This window comes from Spironucleus salmonicida, chromosome 5, assembly GCF_000497125.1.
Source record: "Spironucleus salmonicida strain ATCC 50377 chromosome 5, whole genome shotgun sequence".
NCBI lineage: Eukaryota > Fornicata > Diplomonadida > Hexamitidae > Spironucleus > Spironucleus salmonicida.
In genome coordinates, this window is record NC_090600.1 from 296297 (window position 1) to 309277 (window position 12981).

Here is a 12981-nt window from a genome sequence, read left to right on the forward strand (position 1 = left end):
TTCTTATACAAAATTAAATTATATATACTCATTCTTAGTTCGCAAAAAAATTTTTCAAATTGTTAATTGCTCCACCTATTACAACAAGTGCACCCTCTGGCTTAATTAGCAATAAACTCTATACTATTTACTCGATGGCTGAACTGAGCTGCAAAATTGCACTTTCAAAATCATATACTAAAATATCGCATTAACTGACTTCTGCTAAACTAATTATTTTTTTCCAATATTATTATATCATCTACCCATTTTATGTCTTTAAGTGTACCTGGAATGTCCTTTCTATGTCTCCCATTAAATTTTTAAAATTATTAAAGACCATAACAGAATTTTTAATAAGACGCTTCAGATCCAAATTTGCAGTTTTATCTAATATATCGCTAGAAACTAGTGAAAATCTTCCAAACTAAAACGACTCAAATAGATCCTAAAATTATGTCCAGCGCATAATTCTATTTTTGAAATCGGTTGTCTGCAGGTCGTAATCTTTCACATGAGTGTCCTGATTCTCTATTCGTGTTTTATAAATATTCTCGCTGAACTGATAAAACGCTTCAGTAATTGACTAAGCGGTCCATAAAGGAACTAAGACCTCACACATTTACCTAAAACTACCATATGTCAAATTGGGATAAGTTTTTTCTTCTTTTGCAAATTATGTGTATACGAACTAAGCACTTTAAAATGTAACCTTTCGGAAGCTTCCATAAGCATGCAAAACAAGTGGGGCTAGAACTTAGAATTCAAATGTTGATGGAAGCTTATTCAGAGTGTTTTGATATATGATTGCATATATATTTTAAATAAATGCATATTAACGTTTTGGTTCCCAATTTTTTAGTAGTTAATTAATCATTGCAGGGATGCTTTATATTAATACAAGTTCAGGATTTGCAGAATTAGTAAAACTTTCTAACCCCATCATCTTTCTCATTTCTATATAGACAAGGAAATAATCGCTGGGAAGTTCATCGAAAAGTAACCTCGAGAATAAATAAATTTCTTCATTTTCATATTAATAATAAGCTAGATTAGCTATTAAATTCCATGCTAATGTTTATATCAATATTGAAACACCATATTTATTTTAAGCCCAAAAAATAAGATAATGTGCTAATGACTCTGCTTATGACCGTGAAAGTTACCCAGAAATAACATCAAACCGCTTTTTAGTAGTAAGTTCAGAGGGAGTCGATGGTTATTCAATCTATTGAACAATAAATGAATTAGAAGAGTTTTGCCGGTCAGTGAGAATTTATCTAATTAGTTTAATTATCTGAGGTAAAGGCTTAAGTACAACATTTTCTAATGGAACTTCAAGATATGTTTGGTTATTTATTTTTATAACAGATATGTGCTTAATTGATATGTCTTCTAAGAGGGCAATGATATTTGGTAATTATTTTGAAGATGTTAATGATGAGAATCTAATAAATTTAACAGTTTCTCCTAATTTTGGAAACATTATTTACCCAAAATCAGTATTTATCTTTGATTTAACTTATTTTCCTCTAAGTTATAGATGGGTAGTATTTAATAAATATTGAAAATAGTTTTTAGTATTATTTTATAATTATGAATCTGATAGAAACACTTTTCCCATATCAATTCTTTTCAATATACAGGGGTACAACTATATTTTTGTATCTAATTTATCAGGGTAGAATTTTAAATAAAGTTTATCAACGATATGAGGTACACGGAAGAAATCTATAGGTTACTATTTTGATAAATCTAATGAATTTTTAAGAAATGATCCATACCTTGGATGAATCTCAATTGGAGAAGGCTTAACTATTTTCTTAATTATTTAAACTCTCCCTTAGTTTGCTATAAGTTAAACAAAGTCATCATAAGTAGGAATATCATGTTCTTATTTAATTAGCATATCATTTGTGTGTTTAAGCGGTTTATCCTTCATTGTAACATAAGAATTTGTGGCCGCCTTTAGTTTACTTGCTTAACCACCCCTATTTTAGCTCTATTTTTTAGCTAATACCTTGTCTTGTTCTTCAACATCATCAGCATCAAACCCTAATTAAAAATGAGTTTATTTACCATATATTTTATGATTATTTAGTAATTACTATTATTATTATTGTGTAGATGTTTACTTTAAATTTTAATACACGCTTGGGATTGTATCAGATATATGCGTCTCTTATTTCTGAAAATATTCTGAAAATGATGGTATTTCGTTTTTTCTATTAATAGAAAATGGATCTTAAAGATCCTTCTCATTTTCCAACATTTTTTAATGCTCATTATCAGCTTATTTTCCAGAACTTTAAATTAATTGTTATTTATTTTTAATACTTTATTATAATTCTTTGAAAGCTCCAATTACAGGAGTTTCAACTATTTTCTAGTTAAAAACCGTTATATCGTCAGGTCTATAAATTGGAATACTTTATATAGCATCATTTGCTCCAATAGCCAGCTAATTAGAAACTTTAAAGTGCCTAATATCTTATCCTTCTTCTTAGTTTTTATCCCAATCAAAATCTAAAAATTCCTCGACTAATTGATCTGTTTAGACTAAAATTTCTTTTGTTTCTAGAGTGGTTTGAACTTCTTAGCTTATATTGACTTACTTAACATATCTAAGTAGATGTTAGTCTAAATTTTCATTATGCTAAAAGCTTGGTAAGCCTTAAATAGAACTGCTTGATTAGTTAGACTATTCTTCATCTTAATCAATATTCTCTTTAATTTAAGTTTCATCTGGAACTAGTTAAATTTGTTATTATTTTCTAAGATGTTCTGTACCAGATTGTGTAATTTTACTCTAATTAGTGTATTAGTTTGGTGTTTTGATCTCAAATTGTGACAAATCCCATTCTTCCTCACCGTTTTCTGCTTTAATATTTTACAAAGAATGTTTTAAAATACCAGCATCTTGACATTTTCTAATTAATTCATTAATCTTTAATTTTAAATATTTAACATTTTCTGATTTATTTTCAACTTGTAGACCCACAGTTGCGTGTTGAATACCATTTAATTGCATTTGATTTTTATATCTTTATTATTCAGAAATTATAACTTTTTCTTTATCAAATGTTGCTAATTTTTCTTTAGAATTCGAATTAACTTCTGAATTCAGTTAATCCTTAAGATTAGATATCTATAATATAGTAAGATTAGATTATTTTTGATTGGAATTTGGTGTTTATTAGTTAACTGTAAGTAATTAATTTTCCTATTATAATTAATTAACATTTTTCTATTTTTCTATTTCTGCTTAATTATCAGCAGATTTCTATTCAAGTAACTATAATTCATGATCTTTTTATTTCTTTTCTAATGCTTTTTGCTTGATTTAATCTTTAGTTAATATTTTATCCCTGGATTTTGGTGTTTTTGTATGATACTCATTATCACTGCTTTCTTCTTTCTATTTTTTATCATTAAATATATTAAATTCATACTCGTTTTCTGTCTGCTCTTATATAGAGTACTAGCTGTCTGTACTATTTTCAATTGGCGATTAATTAGAATGATGTATTGATTCTTTTCTAGAAGATTCAATATTTAATTAATTAAGCATATTTCTTTAAGTTAATTTTCTAGCATTTGATTTTCTTTATTGAGTATCGATAATATTTTATGCCAAATTTATTTTAAGTGAAGATCTGTTTGGTCTCATAGTTGAGTGCTTCTAAGTTTAGATTTATAAAGTTTATACCTCTTTGCAAAATATCTCATTTACTGATGTCAGATCTTTTGTAAGTGACTATAATATTGTCTCAATAGAACTTTTTTAATTTAAATTTTGTAAAATTGATCTTAGTGAATATAATCCTTGTGTATTAATATTAAACTATGACAGTTTACCAATTATATCAGATGAAGTTAAATGAACAATAGTTTAAATAGCTTCTTTAACATTATTATTTAGTTAGTTTACATTATTTAACTACTCTGGAGACTCACCATATTTATAAAGCTTTTATAAATATTAAGACTTTTATTGCTAAAATTTTTATTTTTAATCTTCTAAATCGTTAGTAAATTTAAAAATTTATTATTCTTACAATTTAACTTAATTTTAAAAAGCTTTTAGCTTATTTTCTAGCATGGTTTTTGTATTATATTCGGATTATAATTTTTTTTCAGATATATGAAGCTTTTCAATTGACTAATCAGAAACTTATCTTAATCTTTAAGAAACAGATGTCAAATGCTTCACCCTTTAATTTAAATTTTCTATATCTGATTATAATTGGAGATTATTTCCAGTTAAAATTTTATTTTCATAAGAGAGTCTTTATTAGTTTTCAAGTAATTCTTAGTTACTTAGTGTTAAATTAGTATTCTATATCTTAAGTTCTATAGATTCTTCATGTAATTTATTGAACTCAAATTTTTACTCCGTTAATTCAGCTATCTTTTACGATAAAAAGTCTCTTGTGTACATCAAGTCATGCTCTGTTGTAATAATTTTTTTATCTAAAGAGATTGTAGCCTATTCTAATGCAATCAATCTCTGACCCTTTCTAGTAGCTTTATTTATATAATAATTCTTTATTCTATTTAAAACCTAAATAATTTTTTCGGAACCTTCAAATTAACGTAGTAACTATAAACATTATTCAAAAGTAATTGTATAAACTTCTAATTCGTTAACTGCCTTACCTTCTTCTACTATTAATGTATCAGTATTATCAACAAAATCTTAAATGTCTTCTAATTTAAGTGTAACGTCCTACTAATTAGAAAATGGCTACTCTATTACTTATTTCATTTCTAATTTTTCAATATCACATACTGGATTACATCCAAATAAAAAATCATCTTCATTAACAATTGTTGATAATGCATCTTTAAGGTCAATTAGTCTTTATTTTGGGTCTCCAATGAAAAATTTTGTGCTTAATATTTATGGATTATCTGTCATATGACTTTTAAATGTCTATGCTTCTTACTTGACTCTATCATCCCATACAAAATTTTATGTTCTTTCTGTAAAAACTTGTGAGTTAGGGACTTCTATTTTTATATGAGAATTATCTTAAATATTACTAACTGTAGGTAGCCGTGTCCTTTTATTAGTTAACGTAAAGGTTACTAGGGGTGATGGGGCACGTTACATTTAATATATACGTTTATTGTATATGCATTCATATTAAATATATAATTTGCTGAATTTTGTAAATAATAAAATCTATCTATTAACATAATAATAATATTAAACTAAGCGGATATAGAATATGTAATCCTATTTATCTATAACTAGCTAAATGGTCATAACCTTAAAAATCATAAATAAATTCTTTTATCTGTCTATTCAAGATTGAAACTCCCAATATTCACATAGTTTATTAAATTATTATCAATATTTGTAATAGTACATTGCTTATTATTCAATATATATTATAGACCATTTAAATAAAATATATATGTCATCATAATCATTATCTTCACACACATCACTTGATTTATAGTTTGAATTAGAGTACGGTTCACTTGGAATACGAGTGGATAACTTACTGAAAAGTGTTAAAAATTCACAATAAAATCATGAATCATAGCATTCAATAAGTTAAGAAATTAGTACTAGTTATTCTTATTCATAAAAGATTGAGTCAAATAGTGAAATAGATCTTAGTGACTTAAATTGAAAAAAATCATAAACTTTTATCCTATTTTTAGCACCAGAAAATAATTCCTTCAAATTATTTAAACTGGCGATAGCACTTCTCTAAAAGCTGTATACCAACTACAGAATCCACCATAAAATCATACTTCTTCCCAGATTTATCTTCTGTCCACAAATTAATTTTAGAACCTTTTATTTGATAACGAATTTCTCTAATATCATTCGCTGCTACTACTATTCCTGTATTTCTGATATTTTTCATTGGAAAATAATATATGATATCCCCGTTAACTAATGGGGTAGTGATAGGCGAATTATTTGAAACATTATCATTTCCAAAGACAAAAGATGTAAAATTATTAATTGAATCTGATGGGACCGATACATTATATTTTGTATATTTCGTTAAAGTTTTATGGTAATTTAACTATAACATGGCAAAGCTTGAATAATAAGCGTAAAATATCATTACAGTTTTTAATTTTAATATTATTCCCTATCAAATAATAATAATAATAAATAATTCACCTATTAATATATAATATTACATATAAATATAAGTTATAAAAAACGTAGACAGGTTCAGAATTAAGGTGCTGTATTTGGTAAAACTGGTTTTATATCGTCTTCTGACGATTTTATAGCTGAATGATGAGGTTGATCTTATTATTATGGTGGTTATTATACATGTTATTAAATAGCCTCATAGCCTTAGGGAAGTTCTACTAGTTCACCATTTTATCCTTAAACAAATAATCTTTATTACATTTCAACTCCAGGTCTTTCTTATGGTGGTAAATACGCGAAGCAACAACCTTTTCTAACTCTAGTAAATCCCATTCTACGCTTTTATATATCATATACTCTCCACAAACTTACACCAATAAGAATGAATAGCATGATATAAATTATATCATAAACTAATGAAATTTTTGTAAGTCCACCTTAACAGCGATAATATTAATAGTAAGAATAACATTTTGAAAGACATTATTCTAGACATTGCTATTCAGAAAAGAAAGTCATTTTTGGAGTATAGTATAAAGTTAAAAAATATTATATTGTAGAATTTTATAGTAAAATATATCATTCAAAATGAGCTTCGATCCAACTTTCTATATCTATTCCTTTACCGCAACAAATACAGCCATAATGTTTCATAATAATTTCAAACTGCTCAAATTCATCTAACATCTCAATTTTCTCCATCTCATTTCTACCATTCCATTTCTTATAAACCTCCCAAGCTTCTTTGCAAAATATACTTTCACACTCATTCTCTAAAAACCTAGCCCTATAACTACCCGTATAGCCAACTTCTGCAAATGTAGGCATGAATGTTTCGCGACGTGACATGTTAAATATCATTGTATCGCCAAATTTGTCATCAGGATTGATCATTTCAAATGAAATATATGCATAATATGCAAACTAACGCATTTATTTAATTAGATCAATTGTTGAATCTGATTCTATATATGATACGACGACGTCAGAAATAAATAATGTTGGAATATCCTTTTAAAACTAAAGAAGAATATCAGGTTCTTCTAAATCACCTGATTGTATAGAGTAAAATTCATTATATTTATAAGTACCATCATCTTATTTTTACATATTAAGTTTATGAGCCTTAGTTTAAATAATTTCTGGTAAATCTAACTCAGTAAATTTCATCGCAGGCTCATTTAGCCTGAAATAAAGAGTATCAAGACCACCACCAAGCACTATAATTTATCCATTTTCGTGAGTTTGTATAAATTTTAATGCTAGTTACTATATAAAACGAACACGGAACCATGTACCACGGTTAATCATGGGATCTTTATGTTATGGATTTTTGTGATACACTTTCTATAACATAGGATCATCAAAATACTTTTTATACGCTGCAGAAGCTTTAGAGGCAATTGCGTCATTTGCAGTGGCTTGAGCAGTAGGTTTGTAGGACATTTATTAGTGAAACTTAAGATCACCATTATTTTATAATAAAGTATATAATAAAAATATACAATTTCAGACTAAATCTAAACTATCTTCGGCATTTTTACAAGTTTAGTATTCTTTTAAGGCTTACTCTAATGATAATATATCCTTATTTTAAAAAAACATAGTATTGTCTACAAATTTATACTTTAAACGACATCCTTATCTTACTAACTTATATCCTATTTTTCTTTTGTACTTATCATAATAACGAAAACAAAGCAAAACAGTTAGCAGCAACAATACAACAAACAAAATATCAATTATTAAAGATATTTTAGTAAAACCTGACTTACAATTGTACATATCTCCTTTATGTATGCAAACAGAAAGACACATTTTTTAACATTGGACTTCAGAATCAAAAGTCATTTTATAAATTAATTAATTAATTAATTAATTTGAAATAATGATTAAATAAAGAATTAAAAGTTTACAATAATTATTTGTTTATATATTCATAATAGTTATATTATAATCTCACTTTAATGCTAAAGCGTCAAAATCGCTAAATGTAAAATTTGGCTTAACTGCTTCATAATCATAATCTTCAAACTACTATTCCACCTCTTCTATATCAAGAATTATAATATGAGACTAATAATCTTTTAACATCTCTTATATTTGTTCTGCGGTTACTCTATTATCCGGATTTTCTTGAAGACATTAGGTGATTAGAGTCTAAAGTACTTAATTGCTTTATAACATACTAGAAAATTCACAAATATCTTAAATCATAATTCCTAGGCTCCAGATATCTACCCCAAATGAAATTTAGGACCCATTCATAACCTCTGGTGCGATATAACCTATTGTTCCTGAGAAGGAGCCTCTCATCTCGATTCCATTCATGATAATTTCATTATTTCCAAAATCCCCTATTTTAGCAGTAAAATCTTCCGTAATGAATATATTATCAGGTTTTATATCTCTATGAACAATTTTATGTTTGTGTATAAACGCTAAACCAGTGGTAATATCTAATATTATTTTTAAAAAGTCTTCAATTTACAATTTATTTTTAAATTTATTTAAAAAATATCTTAAATCACCAAATTTAGCATATTCTTATTAAATCATTGCATATAATTCGCCTTAAATAGTAATTTTATCAGTAGTAAAAAGTTTTATTATATGTTCACATTTTCTAAACTAGTATAAAGTATTGACTTCGGATATGTATAAATTCATAGCCTGCTAAGAATTTAATCGAATTATTTTAACAACAATTTCATTGTCACCTTTATCATACACTAAATAAACGTCTCCAAAAGATCCTTAACCAATAACACATTAGATTTCTTAACCTTAAGTCTATAACATGTCATTAATATTTATATAATTTTATTCTTACTTCATAACACAAAAATTACATTTTAATGGGCGAACATGTATTAGATTTAATTATTTTACTGCTTCAGCAATACTATATCTGATTGTTGTATTCGTTGTGAGCATAAGTTATAAAATTTTAACAAACTAAACATCTTGAATTTTAATTAGCTTAGTTAATGCTTAAAGACTATTATTCACCATGCAAGTGTTATTTTTACGAATCTGTAAAAACTATATTAATATTAATCCAGTAGAATATACATCCGACTTTAGTGAAATCTTATTTTCATATATTTCTAACGGAAATTATTACGTCCTACTTGTAAAATTATTTGATAGAAACATTAAAACGTGAGTAACATTAACTTTATATTTAACGACCTTATCTTTTGTTATAATAAAGTCATTAGAACTATAACCACCAAATAATAGGCCTAAACTTTACAATGAAATTATAACTTCTAATGCTTTTAAAACTAGATAAACGGATTCCTTCAATGATACAATTGTATGCTACTTTTATAAAAATGTTTGTGGTACAAATGATTATTATATGTAAAGAACATTTTAATGTAAACGATATTAAAACATATGAACGTTTGGACAGATTTAAATTGTAGCTAACATATCCATAAGCTATTGAATATTCACAGAGCTATCTAAGATAATCTGTTCCATATTTTTATTTTGTATATAAAATAATTTAATATATAAACTGACTTATCGGAAAATAATAACTTTAGTTTGTTTTAAAAATACAATCCATATACTATCTTATATATCATTTTATTAATATTACCAACAAAACAATTATTAACCTAATTATTAGTATATAATTAACAATATACAAATTATTCTAAGTCTGTATTTACCCATATTATTATAATTAAACATGAGAAATAGAAAATTTTAACTCCTATACAAGTTAAATCAAATATATTTCATGATTATCTAAGATACGCAATAAACCACTAAAAATCAAAAATTTCATTACTTAAAAAAACACCAAATACTACTTTAAAACGCAAATAAAACTATATACTCTAACTTATACGTAAAAACCACAAATAGCCAATATGAGTGAAAACCGCAATCTTTAAATCCGCAACCGTTATCACCTTATAATCACATATCATCCACTTTGACCATATTTTAGCCTATCCAAGTCTCGATGCTCTCGACTCCAAAAACTTCTGAAAGCTCTATTTTTTCTTCGCCGTATATTGCCTCAAAAAGATCACCTTTTTTCTGAATTACATTTAGAATTTGATTTTCCACTTCACTTCCACCATCGACGAAAACACTTAAAATTTATCTAAATTTACTGCTCACGCGCCTGATCCGACCCTCTGCCTAAACGATTCCAGCCGCCGTCCAGCAAAGCTGCAGGAAGAAGCAGATACCACAATTCGACAAATCGAATCCCAGATTCGCGCATTCCATTGAGAGTGCGATCTTCTAAATTTCATCGTCTTAGAACTAGCGAATTAGCGTCTTCCGCTCTTAAATTGAAGTTCTACCATCAATTTTGGGGCATATGCTTTGAAGGGCATCCGCTACTTAAATTGAGCTAAAAAACACAACTGATTTGTGATTAAAATTTTTGTAAAAATTCAGAAAAAACGGTAACTTCGGGAGCGTTGACGCAAGTTGAAGGAGAGCTGGACAAGAAGGTGTGGAAAGTTGATTTGTTTTTGGAATCATTATTTAAAATTTAACTCTTTTTACCGCTGGAATCGGCAGCAAATCATACGATCGGCGGATTGAGAAGATTTTTAGAATCTAAGATAGTTCTTTTACGTTTTTATGGGCAATAATTTTTTGGTATTTTTTCGTGTTCTCAGTTATTGCATAACGGTCTTAAAAGGCTTTCATTGTAACGTTGAGCCCTAAAATACGTAAAATTGAGTATAGCTCTGTACTATTGTTCAGAGCTGGTGTTGCAGTTAAAATCGCTACATTAGTAATCTAATTGCAAAAATTTACTAAAAGTTGAGTGCGTTTTGCGGTAATATCTTTATACTCATGAAATTCGTCAATCAAAAGGCTAGTAAGCTTCAAATTCAGGCCGTCGTTAATAATCTTTTGAAACTCAGTAAAAGTGAGTAGTAAAATTACTTTTTGTAATGCTGAGTTATTAAATAACTGTATAAAATTGTTTGTTTTATGTATTTGTGAATAATCCATTAATGAGTATTTTTATTATTTTTGAAGAGCGTAGAATGAATTTATTTCAGTTTTCTTTTTGCTCATTTCTACAAAATCGATCCCTAATTATTTTATTGTTTTCACCCAATTTTAATGTACTATAAATGGTGCAATTATCAGTATAGGTTTTTAGAAATCTAATAAAAAGATTAAGGACGGTAGTGATTTTCCAAGTCCAGGAGAATCTAGAAATGCGAATTTTTCAAATTTCCTGGCCTGATCTAGTCCTAATTGTTGATGTGGAAAAAGGGGAAAATCAAAAATCAAAGTTGTTCTTTGAGGGGACTAATTTTTATTTTAAAATTATTCTATATCCCTAAGAATTAAAGATATAGGTTCCAATTAATACTAAATCTGAAAGAAACCATACTAATTCTCTAATGTTGTTTTAAGTTGTAGTTAATTAAATTTTTGAGCGTTTTAAAATTATATTTAGTATTCAAAAATAGAGTTATTACCTTATATTTAGAATCCTGGCACACGTTAATCTACCAGAGATTAAAAACAAACTGGAAGATAAAAATGTTATGGAAATCCTTCAACCTATGTAAATTATGCGATAATAGTTGTAGAGAATGTAAATGTAATCTTGTAAAATTGTTTATACTTTTTAATAATAATATCAGGACTCTATATTTATGGAGCAGGCTTAAGTAAAATTCTAATTTTTTATCGTTACACTAATGATAATTATGGCTATATATCAGGCTATTATATAGAATGGTATTTCTTTTCTTTGATTCTGATTTTAGTATTATTGTTCATTTTTATTTGTATAACTAACTAAATAGTATAATAATAATATAGTGTTTTAATACTGTAATATAAAAATTAAAAATAATTTATATATGCATTCATATTTAAACTATAATCTTGTATTGAATAAATAAATGATATGGTAGCTATGCTATGAAACAAGATCCCAATTATAAAAAAAGTCATTTTATTAGGTTTAAAGATAGGGAGGTCTACTTAGTAAAATTAAGACTTTGATACTTCATTATTCTTAATAGATATTGGTTGTATTATCAATCATTGCAATATATCGAAATTTATAACTGAACATAATGCATCTAAGACATTAATTATATATAACTTTCTATATTTAACCTACAATAAATTAATAAAGCAAAAATATTTTTTGCTTAAATTTATGTCTACTTATATAATATTAATTTAGTATCTTAAAATGCTATCAGATGACTGCACGAAGCTGTGCATGAAAACGTGCGTGATCGTGAACGACTAGTCAGTCTGCCCGGGGAACCTTACCTGGACCACCCTGGTCTACATCATCGCCGGCGGCGTGATGGCAGTGTGTCTTCCGCTCGTTGTGTACAACATCTACTGCTCCATGAAGCACCGTGCTGGCTACGTCCGGCTGCAGACCAGCGGGCCCTTCTTCAGGTACGTCACCATGGACGAGATCGAGCGCCTGCGCGGCGAGAACGTGCCTCTGGTGCAGAGCCAGCGGCCCGCGCCCAGGAGCGCCGCAAGCACGTCCAGCGACCCCGAGGTGCCGCAGGAGACCAGAGCGGTGCAGAAGGAGCCCGTCTCCCTCAAGTCGCTCCAGAAGCACAAGGCGCCCACGTCCAGGTTCGCGTTCCAGCCCACCTCGCCCGCGAATAATGAGTGAGTTCTGCACTTCACGCCCCTCAGCGCAGCCCGAAGTCGCGCATGAACACGTCCTTGAAGTGCTGGCGCCGGAAGCAGCCGACGAGCTGGAACCACTGCGCGTCGAAGTCCGCCAGGTTCGCGCGGAACAGGTGCACCAGCGCCAGCATCTGCAGCTGGTCCACGAAGAGCCGCAACAGCAGCACCAGGTCGTAGCAGGTGAGCCGCTCGCGACT

General features: G+C 28.5%; 8 protein-coding genes across 8 annotated transcripts; 1 reads left to right on the plus strand and 7 right to left on the minus strand. All coding sequences in view use genetic code 6, as the record gives it.

Moving 5' to 3' along the window:
• Positions 1 to 28: 28 nt before the first annotated feature.
• On the minus strand, positions 29 to 5095 carry SS50377_24749 (uncharacterized protein; the record flags this gene model as incomplete). The annotated part of the gene is made up of 1 exon (XM_067908590.1): positions 29 to 5095. One exon carries the CDS (start codon positions 5093 to 5095, stop codon positions 29 to 31), a length of 5067 nt encoding a protein of 1688 aa, XP_067763411.1.
• Positions 5096 to 5630: 535 nt separating this feature from the next.
• On the minus strand, positions 5631 to 6071 carry SS50377_24750 (uncharacterized protein; the record flags this gene model as incomplete). Its single annotated transcript, XM_067908591.1, has 1 exon — positions 5631 to 6071. One exon carries the CDS (start codon positions 6069 to 6071, stop codon positions 5631 to 5633), a length of 441 nt encoding a protein of 146 aa, XP_067763412.1.
• Positions 6072 to 6184: 113 nt separating this feature from the next.
• On the minus strand, positions 6185 to 6628 carry SS50377_24751 (uncharacterized protein; the record flags this gene model as incomplete). Its single annotated transcript, XM_067908592.1, has 1 exon — positions 6185 to 6628. The coding sequence occupies one exon, from the start codon at positions 6626 to 6628 to the stop codon at positions 6185 to 6187; it is 444 nt and encodes a 147-aa protein (XP_067763413.1).
• A 60-nt stretch (positions 6629 to 6688) lies between these two features.
• Positions 6689 to 7555, minus strand: SS50377_24752 (Leucine carboxyl methyltransferase; the record flags this gene model as incomplete). The annotated part of the gene is made up of 1 exon (XM_067908593.1): positions 6689 to 7555. The coding sequence occupies one exon, from the start codon at positions 7553 to 7555 to the stop codon at positions 6689 to 6691; it is 867 nt and encodes a 288-aa protein (XP_067763414.1).
• Positions 7556 to 7618: 63 nt separating this feature from the next.
• Positions 7619 to 7960, minus strand: SS50377_24753 (uncharacterized protein; the record flags this gene model as incomplete). The annotated part of the gene is made up of 1 exon (XM_067908594.1): positions 7619 to 7960. The coding sequence occupies one exon, from the start codon at positions 7958 to 7960 to the stop codon at positions 7619 to 7621; it is 342 nt and encodes a 113-aa protein (XP_067763415.1).
• A 108-nt stretch (positions 7961 to 8068) lies between these two features.
• SS50377_24754 (Kinase) lies at positions 8069 to 9601 on the minus strand (the record flags this gene model as incomplete). The annotated part of the gene is made up of 1 exon (XM_067908595.1): positions 8069 to 9601. One exon carries the CDS (start codon positions 9599 to 9601, stop codon positions 8069 to 8071), a length of 1533 nt encoding a protein of 510 aa, XP_067763416.1.
• A 447-nt stretch (positions 9602 to 10048) lies between these two features.
• Positions 10049 to 12073, minus strand: SS50377_24755 (SNF2 family N-terminal and Helicase conserved C-terminal domain-containing protein; the record flags this gene model as incomplete). Its single annotated transcript, XM_067908596.1, has 1 exon — positions 10049 to 12073. One exon carries the CDS (start codon positions 12071 to 12073, stop codon positions 10049 to 10051), a length of 2025 nt encoding a protein of 674 aa, XP_067763417.1.
• Positions 12074 to 12320: 247 nt separating this feature from the next.
• On the plus strand, positions 12321 to 12767 carry SS50377_24756 (uncharacterized protein; the record flags this gene model as incomplete). The annotated part of the gene is made up of 1 exon (XM_067908597.1): positions 12321 to 12767. One exon carries the CDS (start codon positions 12321 to 12323, stop codon positions 12765 to 12767), a length of 447 nt encoding a protein of 148 aa, XP_067763418.1.
• Positions 12768 to 12981: the final 214 nt, after the last annotated feature.